This window comes from Ctenopharyngodon idella, chromosome 19 (genome assembly GCF_019924925.1).
Source record: "Ctenopharyngodon idella isolate HZGC_01 chromosome 19, HZGC01, whole genome shotgun sequence".
NCBI lineage: Eukaryota > Metazoa > Chordata > Actinopteri > Cypriniformes > Xenocyprididae > Ctenopharyngodon > Ctenopharyngodon idella.
Window position 1 is genome coordinate 25,554,825 of NC_067238.1, and position 24,889 is coordinate 25,579,713.

General features: G+C 38.3%; 1 protein-coding gene across 11 annotated transcripts in view; it reads right to left on the minus strand.

Moving 5' to 3' along the window:
* Positions 1-24,889, minus strand: part of macf1a (microtubule actin crosslinking factor 1a) — a 182,457-nt gene that overhangs the window by 98,755 nt on the left and 58,813 nt on the right. For 5 of the 11 annotated variants that reach the window (XM_051872300.1, XM_051872301.1, XM_051872303.1 and 2 more), the window contains exons 3-6: positions 9,591-9,652; positions 7,006-7,095; positions 4,269-4,346; positions 3,263-3,355 (exon numbers count right to left, since the gene is read on the minus strand). In XM_051872300.1, coding sequence (XP_051728260.1) covers positions 3,263-3,355; positions 4,269-4,346; positions 7,006-7,095; positions 9,591-9,652 — 323 coding nt within the window. Of the gene's footprint in view, positions 1-3,262; positions 3,356-4,268; positions 4,347-6,280; positions 6,377-7,005; positions 7,096-9,590; positions 9,653-12,580; positions 13,381-22,068; positions 22,657-24,889 lie in introns of those variants that run through there. The other 6 variants (XM_051872299.1, XM_051872291.1, XM_051872294.1 and 3 more) reach the window with 3 other exon arrangements.

The following is a 24,889-nucleotide window of genomic DNA, read 5'->3' on the forward strand; positions in this document are numbered from 1 at the left end:
TACATGTGTGTGTCTGCAGGGTTCAGCGATCCCGAATCTGAAATTGAAAGCATATGTGTCGCTGTATATGTGCTTCAAGAGGCCTGCAAGGGGGAGAGGAAGCCAGGGGCTCCAGTAATAGCAGGTTGCATGTGTCCTCTTCTCAGTTGCTGGGTAGCTCCTCTGCTCTCGCTGGTAGGCACCAGCGGAAAAAAGAGCTTCATCTCCAGTCTGCTGCAGCCTCACAGAATACGCTGCTGCTGCTTTAGCTTCCTCCTCCTCCCTCTCTCCCTCCTCCTCTCTCTTTTTCTCTCCTCCTATCCACGTGCTCATCCCTCCCTCCCTCTCGTGCTCGCTCGCTCTGATTCCTGGTGAGCTCAGAGCTCAGCACACTCGCACACATGCACAACAATCCAATGGACTTCAATTGGTTGGCAGCATGAGAGTGCCAGAAAAAAACAAACTTGAAATTTTAATTGTTGCCCCCTAACATGCATATTATTTCACAGCTGCTATTATTACCCTTTGGTGTAGTCTCATTAGTGAAATTTTGATTAAATTTTGCAGGCAAACAGCTGTCTTTTGGTCAATGTGGCAAATTCGCATGACCAACTGGACCCGCTGCATACTCTGCATGGAGAAATCTTTCACTTTCACATGAAATTCATGATCTGGCTAATAGCGGTAAACCATGACTTCACCTTAAGAGGCTGTAGGCATGAAGATGAAGATATCCCTCTACTATTGAAACTCCTACACAAAATAAACACACTATGATGGAATTTAGTCATGTGATCAGAAGCAGCATAATTGTAAAGGAAGCTGATGAATTAACAAGTAATAAATCAATCAGATCCTTGATACCATGATAATCAGCCAGCTGAGCCCACTTTTTTTAACCTAATTGTTATGCATCCAGAGTCTCCTCTACTGTAACTGAGAAAGGAGATCATTTCTGTTTACTGACAGATAGAGACTAGAACACAGCTATCAGCCTTTTCCCGCAGATTGAAAGCATAAGATTTCAGCACACTACAATCCTTGCCAAACAACCCTGCTGCTGGCCAGACAACCCCACCTTTTATGTGACTAACATAAATAATAGCCAATCAGATTAGGTCTTTTTGTGACAGAGACAGCTGGCACAAATGCAGCCTGGGATAATACATTGGAGCCTGATTGGTATTTTCCCACAGGATCGTGATGTTAGACAAAAATATATGAAGTCAATATAAGGATATCCAAAACAATTCCAAAAAGCTGCTGTTAGCCTAAATTACAGTGGTGGTTTTAAAACAGAAGTAATTAAGTGCCCCAGATTGAGTGCGGGGGAGGCTGGATTGTTAGTCTCTCTCGGCTGTATGAGATAAATGTATAGTAGGCATCAAAAATGGCACTTAGAGGGGTGGTTTTCCAATACTCCTCCTAATGGCTCCTAATGTGCATCTGCTGAAATGATTATTGGATGATGTTTCCCTAAATGAGTCACGCTATATTATACTTGACCAACTTGAATTGGAGTGTACAATGACAGGGATAAATTGTTCATCACTCCAACAACATTACACAGTTCTGTAGTGTTTTTCCACTTCTTTCCAGCCTTTTATTCATCCTTTAAATATTTTTTTTGTTGACAGATTCTCCAAAACCTTGCCATACTTAGCATGCTCGGTTTCGTGTACTAGTGTCTCAATTTCATTGTTTCTTATTTAAGCAAGTTATGAAAAAAATCCATCCCATTTCCCCTCTGTCTATCCCTGTGCACATGAATTCAAATGTTTCGCCCCAGAGATGCAACATGTAGTTTACAACTACTTATTTGTGTGCCACTGGCCTGCTCTGTTCTGATCCAATTACAACAATTTGTCAAGATAATTGAGAGTTGTTTCAAATATCTGCTCTCTAGGTATTGTTAGAAATACAGTGAATGTAAGATATTAGATTCAAGCACTGTGAAACAAACAGAAGCACTTCAATTTCGTAGTCTATTTTTCTTTCGGTCCACCTGATTTGCTATTTCCCATCTTCATGAGGCCTCTGCCTCCTCCATTCATTTCTGCTGAATCATGCCGATTGAAAACGCTTTGAGGTCATACTAAACACAATCTCCTTGGCAACCAGCTGCATATGTCACCTTGTGATGTCACCAATCTGTTGATAACAACAGTTCCCCCTGCTGGACAGTCCTGAAAAGTGCAGCTAGTGTTCAGAACACTATACTAAATGAATATTTAATATATATCTATTGTATTATCAATAGAGAGTTTGTTGAATAATGCGTCATAATGGTTTCATTCATTATATTTGATAACAGCTAGTCTTTATGAAGTTGGCAAATTTGCATTGTGGCCTTTTCTCACTGCTGATGGCTGACTATGGTTATGCTCAGATTGGAACACTTCACGACTGTATACTGCACTTTTCTGTATGCATGGAATACTCACAGATGGATGTCCTATATTAACCAAAATGTAAAGCATACAATCAGAGCATATAGAAGAGTTTAATATACTGTTTTTCACAATGCATTTCCGAAGAATAATTGTAAGCAGAAACAACTGTGATTTAAATATATCTTTCTTGAGTCATTATTTGATAAGACTGCCACAAATTAGGCTTTCTAGAAAAATTAATCACATTTTTATGTGATTACTTTAGTACATTATTAGTACAGTTTACACAATCTGCAATGAGTATGCTTGTATTATATTCTGGACATGGCAACAAGCAAGTGCAAAAAAATCTATTTAATGCTTCTGATAAACTATCATGCAACCTATATAAACTGTCTTTATGAATGGGACGGTTTGAAATCTACCACCCAGCAGTGCAGACTCCATCCAGCAGACCTTACTTTTCTAGCTTGACCCATAAGTATGGAAAATAAGGCCATTTCACAAATGTGCTCTGCAGGGTCCATTCATGTTTTTTTATCAACATGCAGGCTGGCAGTGCCTGTCTAGAACTGTCCGCAACCCCTGTCCTCTCATCCTGCAGAACAGACAGACTGGCAGGGCTTTTCTTTTGAAACACCATATGAACCGGCCCCTGAGCATATTCAGAGTTAGGATTGTTCTCTACCCATCACATCATTCACCATTCCCTCTTGAGTTTTCTTATTCTTGCCATGGACAAATCCCTGTTACTCAAACTGACAGCTATGGACACGAGAGGCTGGTAAACAGCAGCCAGTAGCATTAAGTAAAGTCACCTCTAACTCTGCCATGCTGTGTTGAACACTACATAATCAAGTAGGACACAGATGTGACTAAGGTGAACTTACCTGGAAGTGAAGGATGATGGTCCAGATCAATCCCAGTGTCAGTTTTGGGTTCCCATCTGTGATGTCATCATTGCGTATATTTACTAATTTGACCTGCATTAAAGGCAAAAAGGGCTCTCATTAGTAGAAAATATTTAAATGAGGTAAAGATATATTTTTTCAATGTTAAAAACCACACTGGTTGCTCCAAAAAGACCATAACATTGCTTGAATCTGCTAACAATGCCTAGGGACTGAACGAGTGAAAGAAAACTGGTGATCTAATGTAATTTCAGGGCAGCTTTGGTGTTTGTTGTCCTCTTATGCTTACAGCTGTCAGAAGCTATGTACTGTGTATTTGGAGAAGGGTGCTGGTTGGAATTTTGTCTGGCTTAGGGACCCTGTGCTGGGGTGAGATCAGGGAGGGGATTGGACAGGCTTGTATGGGGCAAGAAACATCTATCACTCCAGGTCATGTTATCTCAAAGCCATGTCTGCGACTGAAGCACACTGAGACTGAGGACAGAGACGTCCCAACCAATGTCTCAACCAAACCCCCTAAATCTGCATTCTATTAGTTCACCAGTGAGGTTATCCAGCCTCAACACTAAAGGGGACAAGTCCAACCCAATTTTCAGAATAGTAGTTGATGAATATGAGACTTTAATGACTGACTCTTCAACTCTTACCCTAGCCCACCCAATTGTGAATATTTAGTTTTATCCTTGAAATTGTACAATAAAGGACTGACAATCTGTAAAAAGTGACTTTCTGGTTATTTCTGAGAGTGAGAAAAGAATTGGGCTACTTTAACACTGTTGCCGCAGGTTGTTTTTCCATGTTCGCGGGTTGAAGTGATCCCAAATAACATGATATTTAGCCCCTGGAATGCGAATTTTACAAGGGGAACCACACCAAAAACGCAGATTTTACCCCCCCGAAACATGATTGGGCTAGTTTTGAGAAGCAATTGAGCAGGGTTTTTTTGTGAAAACCTGGCAACCCTGGTAAGTGTAGAAACTCATACCTGTCTCTGTTTGAGGAAGTCCAAGGCAATCTGCACATTCTGGAGTCGGTGAAATCGCATGCGACCCTTTTCCCTGGGCTATATGGAGAGAGAGAGAAAGAATGCAGATGAGTGCACTAATAATCTGAGCAAATTAGAGGTCTGTGAGAAAACAGGACTGTTTCATTAGCACAAGCCTGAAAGCAGCAAAAGCAGCACACTGCAAAGAGACACAAGACCCTCTTACACTTTCAGTAATTAATAATCTTGCCTCAGAGTTACAGGGAATAGTTAGCATACTGTCACCATTAGCAAACCATTCAACCAGCAAAGCTAAACTTACTATTGCATCACACACTCTTGTTCACTAACATCTCTCTACTAGTGGGCGACCAATAGCAATATCTAGAGTGCAGGGCAGTAAATGGCCGATATAATACCAATATACAATTCACCAAGGATTCATTTATTTAAACATAAATACACCAAATCTAATAACAAGGCCGAATGGCTAATTCTATTAATTAGCCAAGTGAGCATGGCCAATAATCTCAAAATGGCCAAATATTAGGGGTGCGACGAGACAGTTAGCTCACGAGACAAGATGAGACACGAGATTGAGTTCATGAGACAAGATGTTTACATAGTATTTTTGAGAAATTCTAAATGACTAAATAGGTTACATGACTAGAAAAATAGTCTGCAGGTGCATTTGCAATGTTTTAACTAATCATCTTGTGATGAATGTCATTGTAGTTCTACTTTCTGAGTATGAAGTAAAAGACAACATTACTCAAGCACCGTAAAAGGTTTTGCCACAAACTCATCGATTTCATGAGTCTCTTCAGACCCTCGAACTGTACATGATTTATGAGCTTCTACAACTTTTGACATCCTAACTGAACTCCTTTCCACAAATTGATTATAGAAATAAAAACAGTATAAATAAAAATGAATAACACAGTTTTCTCTTAGTCTTAAGTGCAAACAATAAGTGCAACCATAATTAAAGTACTCTCTCAATATTCAAAGTGCAAATAGATACCAAATGTTTCTTCAAGCATGAAACAGAGCTAAGAGATGGTTACAACTAGGGACAGGGAGCCGCTTTCAAAATGCGGGGTATTGAAATCGCGTTTGAACGCACGCTCGCATTTTATTTTCACTTTCTATTTCGCAATCATGTGTACTCTATGAATAGGGAGCGGCGGTGCTAAGCAGGCATTCTGTAAGATCAGACATTTGTCCAATGCTTTAGGCTCTGTTGTGCAAAGAATCCTCTGCCATGGTCTTTTCAGTCATCTTGTCACGTGATCAGTGCACTCTGATTCTTGCTGCACTATGTACAGTGCTGCAGCTCGTGTTGGATGAGCTGGATGGATTTGAAGCGACCGTTATCCAACTGAATTAAAATAAAAAGCAAAACAACAATGGAAGCATAACGTGAACGTAGCGGCGGCATATTCCATCCTAATTTCACCCTCACACTCTATCATGGCAATATCACAAGACAGCTTTTCACCTCGATGAGAAATCTTGTCACATTTTAATCTCGCGAGATCTCATCACACCCCTACCAAATAGCATCCGATTAATTGGCCTGGCCAATATATCGGTCTATCACTACTCTCTACTGAGGTCACGTAGCAGACTCGCACACCCTTACATGCAAAGCATGCTCACTATCACCCACAAATACAGCAGCGTGTACAGCAAACCTGCAAACTGGTGAGCAGAAAAACCCCACAATAGGGCAAACGTGGCCAAGTCATTTGATTGAATGTGATGGAGTGTTGGCAGCACTGAAGTGAAATGAATATAAAGTGTGTATACAAGGCAAGGTCTCTCAAACACCTAAATGTACTAAATATAATTATGTGAGGTATCATGAATTATGCATCGGCATATTAGACATTCCCCTTTGCATAATCATGAAATTGACCTGCCCTTTGAATCCACGCCATGCAGTGTACAGAGATGACTGTGTGCGACTGTGTGCATTTCATTTGGGGTGGGGTGGGGGTCACACATACTCCCTGAGCTCCATCCTCCTCATCCTCCCCACCCATCAGGATGAGTGGGGGTGCGCGTGACATAGATGTTCTCCGCAGAGTCGACACGCCCTTGTGCTGATGACATCATAGAGAGGGTCACAGAGAAAGGATGAAGACAGAAACAGTGTTGAAGGGCTGATATATGTGCGGAACAACAGTTTAAAAAATTAAATCAAGATGGAGGGAGAGAGTGAAGAAAAACAAATAAAAATTGCAAATCAAAAATATATATAAAAAACAACAACAATAAAATGGGATTAGAGAAAACAATGGAGACAGAGAGAGCGAGAGAGAGAGAGATATCGCAGAGGGCATGTGGTGTGTCAGCAGTCTGTCTCTGTTAATCCACCCGTCAGTCAGTCTGCCCCAGTGCGTCATGGTCCGAAGCCATCGGAGTGGGCAAGATTGAGTGCAGAAATAATGTACTAATGCAGATGTCATTTCAACACACTGCAGTGCATGTCAGACTCAGCTATTTCTGCAAGACCTGTATATACATTCAGCGACATCAGCAACAAGCCATGACACTGCCTAACCCCCAGGTCAACTCATGTGACATGATTCCCATGTGGCTCTGGATTGCATTATGGAAAATAAAGCAGATCTCTGCCACATGAATTACCCAGGAGAACTGCATTAAGCATTGGAATCAAACTTGTGTATAACCTGTGTGTGTGTTAAGGTAATGGTAGTTGCTTTCTTACCAATGTAACACCAGACAGCACCTCAAGCAGGGAAATAAGGTTATGCCCATCCCTTAGATCCTCATACAGGTCTGTGATGTGTTTTCGCACCTGGAGAGAGAGAAACAGAGTTAGAATGAGATGGTTAAGTTCTTTATAGCTTTTAGAACCCTATGTTTAAATCGTGTGTATTATGAGCAAGAGTGTAACAGTTTCAATAGAGTTTGTGCTATAACTGCCATGTTCTGTTACAGACTTTAACCATTAAATTGTTTTTAAAGGACTATTAGCAATCTAAATTTTGGTTGGTTGCAAACCACAGAGAGTTGAGTAAAATAGTTTCACAGTGAGACAACTGCTGTGCACCAATTCGAACCAGCAGAGGGCACCAGACTCATTGAGATGGGCCAGTAAACAAGCAACAAGAAAAACATGGAGGATCTTGAAGTTTTGTACTTCAGTGCACACACACATACACACAGACACATGCGTGTGTGTGGATTCAGAGATCCTAAGCTGTATACAGCAGATCCAACACAGCTGCCTCCCCACAGGGCCACAGAGGAACCATCTGCTGAGTATAAAAGAACATCCTGACAACTCTGTCTCTCTATCCTCTCCATTTCCTCACTTTATAATTTATTTTAACTGTTCTTTTCAACTTTCTATCAACCAAATCAGCATATTAAAATGATTTCTGAAAGATCATGTGACATTGAAGACTGGAGTAATGACTGCTAAAAGTTTTGGCATCACAAGAATAAATATTAAAATCTATTTAAACACAAAACAGCTATTTTAAAATGTAATAATAATTCATAATATTACTGTTTTTACTGCATTGGGATTAAATAAATGCAGCCTTGGTGATCATAAGAGACATTAAAACCCCCAAGCTTCTGATTATATTATATTTGTTTCCATTACAAATTAGCATAATAATTTGAGTAAAAAGCTGAAATAAAAAATTAACATGAATTTGAGAATTTCTTAGTATTGAGCTAAAATCATGTTCTACAGTATGATTTGAGAAGAACCAAAGAACATCTTGTGCTTCAATGGAAACAAAAAAGGCTGTATAAAAAGAGATCACATGATCAATGTCACAAAGAACGTTTTGGTTGCATTTATGTTCCCACACTCTCTGAGCGCAATGTAGTAATTTCTTTCCACTTCTGTCTCTCTCAGGTCACTTCAGTGTTTATCGCAGGTGTATGATCATGGGATGCCCCGTTTCCATGGACAGAGAATAACAAACTATACTTGGGCACTGGAGTAATACCCATGTGATGGGGTATTAAATAATAAAAGATGTCACACTCAAATGTGTTTTAGTTTGCAGTCATTCCTGAGGACAGGTACGTTGTGCAACCTCTCTCAAACCTGTTCCACATTTCTGCAATGAGCTCATTGTTTATGTTAGAAGTGTGTAAAGAGAAAACACACTGACGTGACACAAACTACACATGCCGCTTTATCAGTCAGTGTTTGCCTGAGGATAACAGCATACCTGTTCACCTGCCAGAGATGGAGAGAGATATGTAAACACAAACGCTAACAGGTATCACCGCCTATTTAGTATCTGCTAATGAGACTCATGTCAAACTATGTGAGCTATGCTACAACAGTCAAAAAGAAACATTTGAATAATTGCTGATTTCCGGAAATAATAATCAGAGATAATCCTAGACTGTCAATGTTGAAATGGCATATCCGTGGACACACAATCTGTGTTTTGTAATAACGTGGGTAAAAAAAGACAGTCTGCCATCTCTGATAAAGAGGAACCAAAAGTGTCACAGAGGTCTAGGACGGGTTTTCAAACTGGGGTCCAGGAACCCCCAGTGATTATATAAATACATAATAAATAATTATATCTTGAAGTACTATAGTGAGTAGGAAAAAATGGAATATAACATAAATATTTTCCAAATAATATTTTGCACAATATTTTCACTGTATAAATTGGGTCTTTAAACTTATAAATTATTTAGCTGCCTTTAAAAATTTTAGGATGGAATTCCCTTGCATGAGGATGATCATATTCGGGGGTCCGTGGCATCTTAAAATTGGAAAACCCCTGGTCTAGTGTATACTGTATAACTTGCTACTTCTAGCGTCTAACGTTACAGCAGCGCTGTGTAAACGTATCTCATAAAGTCTGACCTACATTACAGTAATACTAGCAGAGTTATGAGGTCACTATCTCTAGCCACATAACTCTGGCCCTTCTGTGGTTGGTCATCTGCCCTGCCCTTGAAATACCCAGCATTCTTTGCTCTCATGATCTGTAGTCAGTAGGGCAGGAGATACAGAGGATTAACAGACACACAAATATAGTTCTAGAGCATGACAGCATACCAAATGTCTTTTCAGAGTCATATGGATACTGTGGAGGTACTGCTGTTATTGGTCAATTTATAACACACTCATTCACTTCCAAGATTCACTTTACTCCAAGTGTCCTAATACTGAAGAGATTAGTCTGAGTCTTGTGTGTAAGTGTGAACGTGTGTTCAGCAGGACTGGAGCCCAGCGGGCAGCAGGCTTTATCATCACGCAGTGCAGCAGAAAAGACTAAAATAACCTGGTGTGCTGGACTGTACCTTTATGAGATGTTTGTTGACCCATTTTGTGAAAGTTTTCTTCTGCACCCTGTCTCGTTCATCTGTGAAAAGAGAGATCGAGGAGGAAACAGCAGAAAAGAGAGGAAGAGGTGAGAAGAGGGGAGGAAGAGAGATTGGGTTAATTATGTAACACAACAGGAAGACTACAGCATCATGCTCCGTATTATTTACAAGCATCCCTCCGGTCCGTTAAATAGCCTGAATTCGTCAAACATAGAAAAGACTTTAACTGTAAAATGCCAAATAATGTATTTAAATGATTATTACATGAAAATATAAAATAAATATATTTTACTTGTGGTCACAATTCAATAGAAAGCCATTTTGTATATACACTAATGTTCAAAAAGTTTGGGGTAATTACAGTGAAGAAAATACATGTTCTTTTGAAGATTGAACTTTTTATTCAGGAAATAATTCTTTAAAAAATGTATAAGTTTCAACAAAAATATGAATATGATTTTTTTTTTTTTAATCAAATAAATGCAGCCTTGGTAAGCATAAGAAACTTTTTTCAAAATCATTTAGAAATATTACCGACTCCAATTTTTTCAACAGTAGTATGTGTGTATTTATAATTTATTTATTTTTTTAATGTAATGTCAGCACCAGGCTATTTTCATTGCAAGAACGGACTAGTTTAAAATACAATGACAAATACAAACAATACAATATACAAACACTATACAAAAATGATAAGCTACTTCAATTTGATATTTGACAGAAATTTTTTTTTTTTTTTCCTGGCGAAACATTTTTAAAACACCCTTGAAATATTTTTTTGTATAAAACCTCATTAAATCCACAATATAAAACAAATTATCGACAGGCAAAACAGGTTACAGCAGTAGCTACATTAGCAGAGGTTTGGTAAAATTGGAAACTGGGCTGAAAGTTTAAAAAAAGACCAGTTAATAGGTTCATTAACGTTGTCACCTGACCTACATTCTCCACAACTTACTATAGTATGTAGGAGGTTGACAAAGTCACACATGAATCATGGCTCAGAAAACCATGATAAGTGAATGTTCAGGCTGATAGAGACTTGGTAATGCATCATACCCTAGAACTGCACAAATATAATGTATCGAATGTCATCTAATTCAGCACATGTAGGGATAACAGTCCTAATCTGACACCTAATGCAGTGGATGCTGGCAAGGTCTTAATACAATGCAAAAAAGCAATTATGGGCAGAAAGTTTTGAATTGCAACATAAACTTCAGGCATTTTGTTTTTTTGTATTCTGAACATGCCAGACTAGTGATGCAGCCAAGCACAGAATAGAAATTGATCACAGTCCTGCTGTTCTATGAGTTCATTACACGCCTTCTTTATCTGCCTCTTTCTATTGGCCTCTCTAACTGTGAGGCTACAGTTGATGTGGTTGCTATGGATACATACCAATACTAAGCAACCATGTGCTGCAGACGGCCCACTTCCTCTGATAAGCACACACAGAACATCCTACTCTCAAATACACAATATACATGCACATATACATTACAACCAAACCTCAAGCTTTTATTATTAAATGGACAATTCCAAAAATGTCTGATTAGATAAGTCACATCTGAAGATGCAAAATGTAGATGTGTGTGTAAAATGTAGATGTCACACACGCTACCACAGATTCTCGCCGAATAAACTATAAGAATAATATAAATGTGAGTGTGCAATATTTTTCTTATCATTTGATGCTTTTATCCAAAAGTGACTGCATTCAAAATATACATTTTATCACTTCATATATTAAATGTAAACCCTAACACTCAAAATAATTATTTGGTTTGAGTAGGACAAACTTAAATTAAACAAATTAACTCAGTCAAATGAACTTTTATGAGTATTTAGCATTTTCTTTCTTTCTTTCTTTCAAGGTCACAGAACTGATATATTTTAAGTAAACTGAACTGTTTCATAGTTTTGAGTTTTATGAACTTATTTCTTTTAATTTAGATGAACTTAAATTTAACTGAAACTGGGCTGGGGTTTCTATTTCCCAGCATGCTTTGCCATGACACTCTAAAGGGAAAGTAAATGTTAAAATTAAGTGTTATATAATGTTTTTTGTGCAAGATTAATGTTAAGTGGGAGATTTAGTAGTGACTAATGTTTTGTTTTGCTAATTTATAGGAGTTTCTGTTAATGTGGGTTTTTGGAGAGTTACCATCATGGTGATAAGTGGTGCATGTGGCTTGGTTTGAGAGCAAGTATGTTAAATGCTTTATACTGCTGTACTCATTCAGCAAGTGCTATACCATGCTATTGCTAACACGTTATCAAATTAGCAAGTTAGCATTTTCTGAATTAGCTTGTTATAGCTAGTTAATTTTACACTAATAAAATTGGGGTGTATATAATGATTTCTAAAAAGTCATATACACAAACTGCATAACCAATGTTTTTGCATACCCAATGTTTCATTCCTACAGTAAATTACTGTACAAAATGATTGACTCACAACATATGTCCTCTACTACCATGGGAATTTGTGTGGGAATTCATTCTGATTTTTTAACAGAAGTTAATACCTTAATGAGTACAGGAAACACACCTTTTTGGCTTCTCACAAAGCTCACACACCCACTTTTGAAACAAATTTAAGCACACACACACATACACACTATTGCAAAAGTAGTTTAAAAGGAAATGTGTGTCAAGGTTCTTCTTAAAGAGACTTACTCCCTTTTTCCGAATGTCTGTGACAGTCACACAGAGGCACATTCTCGTTTCTCAGAACAGTGAGTCACTGTGTGTTGCTTTACACGCCCTGCGCTGGGCAAACATGGTACAGAAATTCACACCATCATGTTCACGCTCATCCACGTGGGCTCATACACTGATACAGCATCACGACAACAGTGGACAGACACATATCAGCAAAGAACACATCCGCTGACACGCAAATCACAGTGCCCATGTGACTAGGTGACGACATCCGCACAGGAACACAAATAGAAACTGACCTGTGCAGCACATGAGAGCCTGCAGATGAGCATTCAGGCTCCGTTCGGTGCAAAATTCAGGCCACATTCTGTTGGTGACTTATTCCTTTTGGCTTTCAGAATGATCTACCTTCTCCTTCGTCTTCGTCTTCCTGACATGTCTCTGAGTGTGGTGTTTCACACCTTTAATCCAAACACACTCTGGTTGGAATCAGAAATCTCTCCTTCAGAGTTGAAAATCAAGTCCACAGCTGAGCGAAAATGCATAGATATTTTCACTTCCTCCTTCTTTTCTATTTACAGCTCGCACGTTCTACCTCCTCGCTCGCCGGTCTTCCCGTTTGCTGCCATATCAAAGCTCAGCTTAAGCAACCAGTTTGGCTCACACGTGCATGTCAAACTCGACAAGAGCTCCTCCTTCACAACTAATAAGGACTGACGCTCCCCTCCTCCCCCAAACCTAGGCCACTCTTGCTCTCTCCGAGGTGAGATCTGTTGTAAACACAGTAAAGAGTGCTCTACCTCTCAATTTTAAGCACTCAAAATCCGTGGTTACTCAGTTTCCTGCGGTTGAATGAAGAACATCTGTGCAGCAATCTTTCTTCAAGAGTCTCTGTGCATGTGAGCAAGCTAGCAAGTTAATTCAAAGGTCCAGATGATAAAGAGTCTTATGATGCAGGTTGACAAGGTCCAATCGAGCAATAAACAAGTGAATGACGAGCTGGTACGTCATCATCATTCCCTTGGCAGAGCTCTGCAAATATATAACGGAGCTGAGGAGAAACGACTGAAAGTGAAAGTGAAAATGAAAATGAGAGAGAATGTGGGGGAAAAGAGGGAGATAGACAAAGGTATCCTGGGGACTTTTTTTTAGGGATGAATGAAATTAATGGACAAGTCTAGGGCTGCATGATAATTGTTAAACTAAAAATCATGATTATTTTGCTCAAAAAACATAATTGTGATTATTAATCACAATTGCATTTATTTGAGATTTTTTTTTACACTTTCACATAAGCACAAATTAAGAAAATGTCCACTCATATGTTTATTTGACCTTATCTCTCGACATTATGAAAACTGGTAAAACCTTAAGAAGCAGTAAAATTCCTAATATTAATTATAATAATTCCAAACTATGTTTTTTCTATTAAAACAACAAAAAAGATTTTGTATTGCATCACAGTTGCATAAGTGCATTCAGCAACCACAGTTCCAAACAATAGAGTCAAAATTCATGTTTGGATATACTGCAAAATACCGCAGGCGATTACGCTTCAAAAATCGTGATCACAATTAAACTATGATTAATCATGCAGCCCTACTAGTTATGTAGTTCAATCTCCACTTGTCATGGTCATTTGATCACAAACTGCAGAGACATGGTCCTTTTGCTGCGATCAGAAACGTGAGTCAGCAAAACAGGCAGTGAAGTAACTACCGCGATGCTTGCATGATCTCATAAAGCAGCGACCAAACACAGAGCCACAGCCAATGTGCAGGCAGAAGTGTTCTGATATCTGATCTCACAGTGTCCCAGTTAAACAGGTCTTTAAATCCCTGCAATGATGCTGAACGCAAAGTAGGAAAGGTTCTGATTATCCTTAGAGAGCAGAATGCACCCCTGGTCCGTCACAAATGTTCACTCACAATGCCATTACAAGACAGCTGGGGCTCTTCTCTCATTCCTCCTTCCTGAAAGTATAGGTAGGTAATTTCCATTAGTGGTCCTTTCACTTATACCATCTGTCTTGTCCTGAATTAAATCCTTTCTTCCATTTCCTCATTTCTCATCTGTTTTTTTAGAGACACTGTTGTTCGACAGCTCTCTCCTCCTGCGGCCCTCTGAACTATAAATACCAGGCAGAGCTTACACTCCTAATGCCACACAGAGTGCTTATCCCTCCTCTTTCGCTCACTCTCCCACCCTTTCTTTCTTCGTGGTTATCACGTCTAATCTCTCATCAGGTCCAGTTGGACAGAGCTCCCTCCTCCGTGTGTTCTCTTCATTCTGTTTTGCTGCTTTCTGAGCCCAGGCTTTCTTCTTCTCTTTCATTCATTTTCATTTTTAGATTTGCGTTACTCACTCCCTCTCCCTCTCTACGGTGGCACTCAGAGGCTGGCACAGCTCGTGTCCTCTTCTCTTCGCTCCCTCCCTTACACACCACTTCTGTTCTTCTCCATTTGTCTATCCATATGAACAACAAAGTCCAATCCATGAGATTCTGGGAAACAGGGAATGACGTACCCTATTTCAAACTGAACATGAGAATCAGAGAAAGGATAAGACAGAGGCTCTTCATATTCTGTCTTTGTATAATCCATGCAATTAGCTGATCTCCCCTCCAGCCAGCCCACTTCATCCGATTAGTACAATATTACATTTGGGCTCCTTGTGACCACAGTTCTCTAATGAGTGAACCTAGTTAGCACAGTAACATCTGGAACAGTAGTTGACTGATATGCGTTTATTTAATGGTAGATGGCAATGTGTAGAGAGAACAATTTTTGATGAAAACAAAAATCATTTACTGATTCAGTATATTTTAACACACACACACACACACACACACACACACACACACACACACACACACACACGCGTGAATGCCACGAAAAACACAAAACACATCTAAAACAGGAAAGAGCTGTGCACCTGACTGTACAGATAGATTTGACAAGACATCTGAGGTATATTTTTACAGATTGTTGAAAGCTACAGAAAAGAGAAGCAAATCACAGAAAAAATTCATACTCTCTATATAAAATCATACTCTATATATTGAATTGTTATATATTGTATTGACAACTCATCAATTAAATATTTAGCATCTTATATTCTGCATAATTGGATGTTTTTAGGGGAACTGCATAAAAACTCTAAAACAAAGATTATCAGTTTAAACTAAAGGTTGGACTCGATATAGTGTTCTGAAAGCTACAGAAAAGGGAAGCTAATGGATCACTGCAATTCACAGAAACAATTTCAAAGTAAAATCATACGTTATATATTGTATTGACAACTCATCAATTAAATATTTAGTATCTTATATTCTCCATAATTGGATGTTTTTAGGGGAACTGGGTAAACGCTAAAACAAATGATTATCAGTTTAAACTAAAGGTTGGACTTGAATCAGTATAGTGTTCTGAAAGCTACAGAAAAGGGAAGCTAATGGATCGCTGCAATTCACAGAAACAACTGGACTCCAGGCAGTGAAATATGGATTTTCAGTTATCATTTTGTGTCACTATGTTGAATTTTAAGGTAAAAATCATACCATATATATTGTATTGTTATATATTGTATTGACAACTCATCAATTAAATATTTACCATCTTATATTCTGCATAATTGGGTGTTTTTAAATAAACACTGACAAAACTATAACGTTAAAAGTTTTAAGGATGGATGGATAATATATATATAACATTGATATAAGTGATCACCCAGATTTAGACCTACTTATTTTGTATTTATATAAAGTGTTCTCAGGCAAATTTTCCTTATGTATTTCCCTGCCGTCAAAATCAGGCACATATAAATAACAGGAAACACAATTCCAGGCTGCATGTCAATATCCATGGATCACTGGATCTTTGGTAAGTTGTAAGGAACACCACACTGAGTCCAACCTGTAGTTTAAACTGATAATTGTTTGTTTTACTCTCGTTTTCGCAGTTTCCCCTATTAAATCCAGTCATGCAGCAGGCTCTTTTGCCACTCAGTCCAGCTGAGGAAGCGTGTTCCAGCGGGAAAGTCACATCAATGTGTGTATGTGTATAAGCAATAAGGTACGAGAGGCTGTGCTGTATCGTGAATAAGTATGCAATCGCTTCACCCGTGACTTATTCACGATACAGCACTAGCCTCGAGTACCTTATTGCTTTTATAAAACGGTTACCACACAATACAAATATTAAAGCCAGAAATATGTATCAATGCAACTTTCATGAAGTAAACTTTTTCTAAAAGCCTTCCTTCCACCGGAAAAATAGTCTCTGACCGTGAACAGCAACAGAAGTTACATTTTCACGTGATTAGATGGCGGCAAAGACTGTCTTTATGAGTGTGTCAGTCAGTAGCGAAGACTTTTACATTGAAAAGACTGAATTGTTGTGAACACGGAACAAGATGCAACTGACAAATGCTTTGACTAGCGCTGTCAGTCATGGGAAAACCCCTTAACTGTTAAAAGGTCAAGATGATACATCGGACATTTAAACAGATTTTTTATTATGAACATTGGACTGACCTGAAGGAAAATGCTAAATCTGAATGCAGGTAATAAACTCGCTCACTCAATCTCTTTCTCACAATACTCTTCTACACAATACCGTAAGCTTCAATGAACAATATCAATTGAGAACAAACAGTTTCCGTTACTAAGAGCGGTTGCTAAGGGTGTTGTGTAGTGATACACAGAACCGTTGGGTGAAGCGGTCATAGCCGTGTTTTTTCGTGAATAAAACACAGCTATAGAGACAGAGCGACACGCGTCATAATTTGAAAACCACACCCACCGGGGGGGGGGGGGGGGGGGGGACAATCCAACCATCTCCATTGACTTTGTATTGCGCGAGGCTGCCTTCTTGTCATTTCTGACTTATAACAAATATAAGAACAATGTCTAAAAGCTGCAAGGTGTACAGAAAAAAACGAGTGTTTAAGAACTAAAAAGTGGATACAGGCGATTGAGTCAGAGCGCGACGTCATATTACTTTGAGAACTATGCCCACTGGAGGGTAACGTAATCAGCGACAGGAAATATAAAACTTGGATTTTTGGATATTTGGATATTTGACTTAACAGTGACAAAATGTTTACTGCACACGTAGGCTTACAGAGGCATACTGAGTGTCAGGATCCCAAAATTTGCCCATTCTTCCTGCTGATGCTTCACGTCTTATTGCCTGTTTCCACTTTTGTCTCCTTAAAGGCTGCTTTTACGGTTCGGTAGCTTATAAAAACTTAGTTCTGGGTTTTTTTAGCTTGTTTGCTGTACACCTTGTCACACAGCAGCTTTAAGGCATTGTTCTGTTTTTTGTTGTAAGTCAGAAATGACAAGGAGGCAGCCTCAAGCAATACAAAGTCAATGGAGACGGTTGGATTGTTTTCCCCCCAGTGTGGGCGTGGCCTAAATGTGCTCTGTCTCTATTGACCAATCAAGGACAGGAACTAACCGTTTTATAAATATAATTATAATAATAATATTTTACAATAAATGCAGTGCTGATGACCATTACAATACCATTAGTCATTTACAACATGTGGAATTTCATAAGCTTGTGTGATTAAAGAAAAAGAATACCTAGTTTGGTTAAAATTTTATGACAGCGTTTTAGCAGTGAAAACATCAAAAACACATGCTGTTGGTTGTACTGAATATATAATATCATAAGACAGAAGAGGTGAAAGCCAAATGTTTCACTCAGGACAATTCTCAGGGATAAAGAGGTGCTGGGACTATAACTGTAAGCCTCTGCAGGAGGAGCCAAAGCACTAATACACATTAAAACAAAGTCTATTAGTCTTGAGGTGTAGTAGCAGGATTCAGACAAGCATTGACCTAAGAGGACACTGGGATTGATGGATAACAGTGGACAGAACTCTGCATGGAGTTTGTTTTGGATTTGTGTACCAAATAAACCACTCAGACTTGAGGTTTACCGCAATTGTATTAACACGTAACAGAGTATAACAGCAAGGACAAAAGGTGTTGCCAGCACAAACCAAACACAGACACACACATACAAAAGCTAATAACGGAATGCGCCCAACCCTGGAGCTTTACCCACACCCATGTTCTGCTACACTTCCTGCTGTTGCTAATAATAACCTCTGTGGAGCAGTATTGCATCTCTTTCTCTTTTCAGTCTCTTCACCACACGCAGGCTACGACTGTTAGCATATACACTAGAGAATCAGACCTTGCGTAACCCATCGCTTGCTCACCCTCAACACATATGCATCTAAAAGAACAGCCTCCCAGGCTGACTGTACCACTCAGACATTTCCACAGATCAAGCCACATGAGAGTTACATAAGTAACAGTCTGTCTGACAGACAGACAGACTTGGCCACGTCTATCAAACTCTGCCCTAAGGTTGTCACAATACCTTAATCTCATCTTACAGCTAAAGTGTCACAATACCACAAATCCATCATGTTGCTATGTTATGGTCAATAAACAAAATATACAAATTATATACGATTTTGTCTTAATAAATTTTCTCAAATAAATGCAACAAGTGAATTTAGGCATCACAACATTATTAGAAAAACAGAATGTTCATTTTGAGATTTGCAAAAGCATACATTTAACAGTGTTACTAGTGTTTACAAAAACTTAATTAAATTACACAATATTTGCTAATATCAAATATGAACTGATTCATATATACACTACTTTTCAAAAGTTTGGGGTCACTAAGGTTTTTTTTATCTAAAAAAAATTAATACTTTTATTCAGCAAGCATGCATTGATCAAAAGTAACAGTAAAGACATTTATATGTTACAAAACATTTCTATTTTTGTGATAAATACTGTTCTTTTGAACTTTCTATTCATCAAAGAATAGTGAAAAAATATAAGGCAGTACAACTTTTAACATTGATAATGAATCTTAAGCATCAAAATCAGCATATTAGATTTCTAAAGGATTTCTAAAGGATCATGGGACATTGAAGACTGGAGTAATAATGCTAAAAATTCAGCTTTGCCGTCACAGGAATAAATTATATTTTAAAATAGATTAAAATAGAAAACAGTTCTTTTAAATTGTAATAATAATTCATAATATTACTGTTTTTCTTGTATTTTTGATCAAATAAATGCAGCCTTGGTGATCATAATAGACTTAATCTTAACCAAACTTTTGAACCATATTTAAAATAAAAAATAATAAAAATCTGTAATATTGGTAAAATAGATGGAACAAATATATTGTGCATCCCAAAATAACAACACCAAATATTCACAAAACTACTGTTCAAAGAATCCTGTAGTGCCACCATTAAGTTTTAGGTAATGTGATACTGTACTTATGTGGCACCATGCAACACTGTTTTGCCCAACCCGCATAGACACATCACTCTACATCGTCCCCATTTGACTTGATCCTTCCTGACTGACGGCAATCACCAATAATGCTCACCAGGACATTCAACATTACCCAGGGCAGCATCTGTCCTTCACCGAAAGCTCTGCAGTTCAAGTCTAAACTAGCCACATGGGTATAAAACACAAATCCTTTTCACACGTTTGTGCTGCGATATTTACAACTGTATATAATGTGGCACGTGACAGTGAGCCGACAGCATAAATTACAGTTGAGCTACAAGTAAAGTTTACATGTCCAAGACACTCTGCAGTGACAGTTTAATACTGTATGAAGCTCATGATTATCAGTACCTTGTGAGATCGTAAAGTAGCACGCTGTACTGTAATATGCTGACAAGTTTATTACGTTAGAGCAGACAGCACTAATATAAAAGAACCGTATAAGTGTTAGTATGGTTGTCATACAATAAAAACTGTGCGCACTCTAAAAACAAAAGTTTTGGCTAAAAAAAAATATATATATTATAATGCAACAGTTTGGATCAATGAGTTGTGACAATTATGTTTAACCAACAAAGTGCACAGAGTTAGATGAACTTAAAAAATTTTGTTTATGCTTCAAATTATTAAGTTGATTACTCAAAATTAATTTGTTCCAACTAATTTAAACATAATTGAGTGGTGGGAACTCAATTAAGCATGCTAGGAACATGCTTTAGAAACAGAAAATTGGGCAGTGAATATGAATGTGCAAACATGAATATGCAAATTAGTCCCCGCCTCCACCCAATCACACCAGTTCGGACTACCTGATCCACTCAGTCAACTGTAGTAAATGCTACACAATGGCAAGTTGAAATATTGGTTTAATTCAGCCATATAAGTTTGAAACTGATACAGAAGAAAAAGAAGTTTGAATTATTCAGGGTCGTCTACAAGTCGATGTATCAGAATGGTCATGCGTTTTATGTATCACTCTCTACAACGTCAGACACAACAGTAATTGATATAATTAACCTCTAGCTTGACTACATTATCAAACAGCTAATAATGTTTTGCTAATGTTACACAAACTATTGCTGTGTCCCAATTCGCATACTATCCGTCCTAAATAGTATTCGAAAATAGAATTAGTGTGTCCCAAATCGTAGTATGTTGAAATGAGCATTCCAAAGATACCTGGATGGTCTACATTTTCCGGTTAGAATCCGAAGTGCAGAACACTCTAACGGCTAATATTGCCCACAACACAGTGCGCTGTGGACGAGGATTCGATTAGAACTACAAATACGAATAAAAAAGTACAAACATGACAGATGTGCAAGACCAATGGTTAAGCAGAGTGGTTAAGATAAAGGGGTTTGAGTGATTAATAATCAGAATCTAACCTGATAAAAAAAAAAAGATTTATTAAATGTTATCCACATTATACTTAATCTGCAACAGCATCGTGAATTTGTATAACGATGCGCTTGGTTATTAACGTTACAATGCATCATTATGCAAACATGAGGAGAGTTCTCCGTATGAAAGACTCATGACTGGCAGATCAACGTGCAACTACATTTCTCTCCGAAACGGTAGGAAATGAAATTTAATTGAATGTGGAGGATTTTAACTGTGACAAGATGATTGACAGGGCAGTTTAAACGGTTACAGGGTGCATGTAACTAAGCGACAGAGAGTTTGTTAAAGACGCAATTATGACGAAGTAGTACGTCCCAAAGCTTGCACACTCTTCTGCTACATACTCAAAAGTATGTACTTTTTCTTCACAAAAACAGTATACTTTTAGGGCGTAGTATAAGTAGGCGAATTGGGACACAGCATATGTTCCCATTCACCATCTCACAGTCAGACAGCTGCCTTCTAAAAATTAGCATCCTTAGAAATGCTCTGAACATCATAGAAATACCCACAGAGCATAACAGGAATGATAGGAGAAACCGTGCCCCACACGTTGACTGGATTGGTTAAATTTTTTGTGACATAGGAAACAGGGACGGCTTCAAATTGCATTTTTGAGACTGTCTTTGGTTCACTGCAGTTTTAAGGAGAAAATACTCAGCTATGGTGTTGACTAATGAATTGGCACATGGTTTAAAGCATATTAAAACACCACACAGACATATAAACAACATTAAAAACTTGATTTTCACCTAAGGGGTGAAATTAAAACACTTTAATTAAACACATTATTAAGTTGATGTAATGATCAACATTATTGTCGACAAAATTAATTAAAATAATGTTTGAAACTTAAAAGGTTTAATTAAACCAATACATTAGAATTTTTAACTTGCAACCACACATTTATGCAAGTTGTGGTAATAGGTCACAGTCAACATAGGAAGTATAGGAAGAGGTGGAGCCCAAAGAGGAAACTATATCCTTCCACAGTGAGTGACACACAGCTGGAGTGAGAGGGAAAGAAATATCCATTACCATAAAGACAAACAGCACTCCTGGTGTTCCGGCGTCTACGGCACAACCACACTCCAGTTACCGTCAGAAGGTGAACTGCCACAAAGAGCACTGGCAAGAAGATCTCTGGATCAAAAGGGTCCATAGCTTGATCTCAAACTCGGAATAACGTCTCAAACTCGGAATAACGTCTCAAACTTGATTAAAATCAACGTGACAGCATCTACAATCTGCATTGCTTGGATCCTTCCTTCACCATCCTTTATTTTTCTCTTCTCCGCTTTCTATTTCTCTAAATTCAGATGTTAATCTCCGCACTTTAGAAATCAAGAAAACGTTCAACTTTTCTCTCCAACTTTACCTACTTTGAAAAAGAAACTGCATCTAACTTAGTCTTTCTCTCTCCACTCCCTCCTCTCTCTCTGACACTCTTACTCTGAATTCCTTTCCTCTGAAACAAGAGGCATGCTTTTAGCTATCGCTCCAAGAGCCGTTATAAACCGAACATGAACAAAGCAACGCAGAAAACCTAAAATGAGCAACAAAGTTTCTCTTCTCTACGTCTGCCCACATGGCTTGCAGCTTATCCTTCCTGTACGTGACTGTGCATCTACACTGGCGCTTGTACACGCGACGTGGATGTGTCTGTTTATGCGTGTGTATCTCTGTTGCTATGAGTAAGCGCTGCTGCTCTCTTCCATATTTACACGAGACCTTCTACGGAGAGCATCCTCTGTGAGTAATGCACTTGTCTGAGGGGGAAGAGGCAAATAGTGTTGATGGGTGTGTGGTGGCTGTTCCAGTGATCTCATTTTGGGTGAGTTACATTCACTGAATGTGTGAATGACATGAGAGCTAACTGTGCATGGTGTTATAGTCGTTCTGGCATCAACTGCCTTGTTTGTTCACTGAAATGCTGTATGTGATCATAGTGCAGTGATTCAGCATGAATCAAAGCACCTGAGGGTCTTACTGTAAGAGCCTTTGACTGTAAATAGAAGTTTTTCAGCTGACCTTACACTGAGCACAGATGGTGCTATGACTCCAAATGCATGTCATTTTGGGTGTGCCTAAAGATGTGTGCAACAGCATGAAGCTATAAGCAGAATCATTGTGGTTTTGCGGTGACAGGTGGGCACATTAGCAAGCTGATTCACTGGAACGTGTCATATGATGTCATGTGTCCATGTGAGGAACATCCAATATTCTTTACCAGTGCTATAGTTCTGTCCAATCATGGATAACCATTTGCCGGCCATGTCCAATCCCGGATAACCATTTGCCGGCCATGTCCAATAACGGATAACCATTTGCGGGCCATCGTCTCACCATTCTCTGTTGTGTAGCAAGTATTAAAAAAGTGAGAAGGGGAAAAACACAAGAGCAAGGGACTTTACAAAAAGAAAGGGTATAGCGTGACAGGAGGAGATAAAAAAGAAAGTGACTGAGGACGAGTGTGCTAAAAAAAATTGAGTAACAGCTGCAAATCTGCGGCAGCAGTGTTAAACCACACCGCTCTGAGGTTTACATGCTGGTTACAAGACCTACTTTAAAATGAAAATTTAAAAGACATAATCTTAAAGGTCACAACATTTAAAATTTTGCAGTTGTTATATATATATCGTTATATATATATATATATATTTTAGGGCTGTCAATAGATTAAATTTTTTTTTTAAATTAATCTTGCACCCGTTTGTGCGATTAATCGCAATTAATCACACACTTCTCGTGAAATTAAGCATAAACCATTTATCTTGTTTAACACGTCCATTTTGCCATCATTGCCTATATCCAGCAAAGTAAACCATCAGATTGAAGTGTGATTTTCACAAAACTGGTAAATTTAGGTGTCTTTCCAAAAAAGGACACTTGTAGACTCCAAAAGGACACCAAATAATACTGAAATAGCACTGCTATATATACACATATACACAATATATAATTTCACTATGGTGTCTGAATTCTGAATTGACATCACTTTATCCAATTCAGACAACATATAAAATACATGATGAAATTATGCATAACATTACAATTTCGTCCTTGACAGACCTTTTGACTTTCACTTACTGAAATATTGCTACAGGTCTGTGCATTTTTTTCTCTCACTTTTAGTCCTCAAATAAGAACCACACTGTAAAAAATAATTGTTGGTTTAACTTAAAAAAGTAAGTCACCTGGTTGCCTTAAAATTTTGAGTTAATACAATGAAGGAGATTGGTTTAATCAACAGAAATTCAAAATAGTATGTTTTCTGTACCACATTAATTATCTAAGTTGATTTGACAAAAGAAAAAAACGTTGTGATAAATCATGAAAATATTTTTTTTGCAGCGCAGGATCCTCTGAAGCTAACAATCAGAGTGCTGGAGATCACTAGATACTTATTCACCAAAACACAGTTAAAAGGCACATAAAGCAGCACACACTTCAATACAGCAACATGATCTCTCTGACCTGCAGAAACACACAAAGGTCAAATGAATGCTAATAAGACGACAGCAGTAAATGACATGGAAAGCCAAGATCATAAGATCACGGGTGTTCCTGAAGGTCCGGTTCAAATGCTACTAGAAAGACAGAAGAAACACAATGAAGTCTGTTTACACAGTGCACAGCTACAGGACAAACAGAATGTGACACATGACTCACAGGTAAGCTGTAGGGAAAGGCACAGATAACATCGAGAGACAGGGAGGAGAACATGGAGATCCCTAGCAAATTTAAATATGAAATTCAAAATGAAATTGCAAACTGACAAGGTCACCCTGATGTCTAACCCACTCACACACTGTAACCCAAAATATAATTTGGTGTTCTTGCACTACAATATGTCATC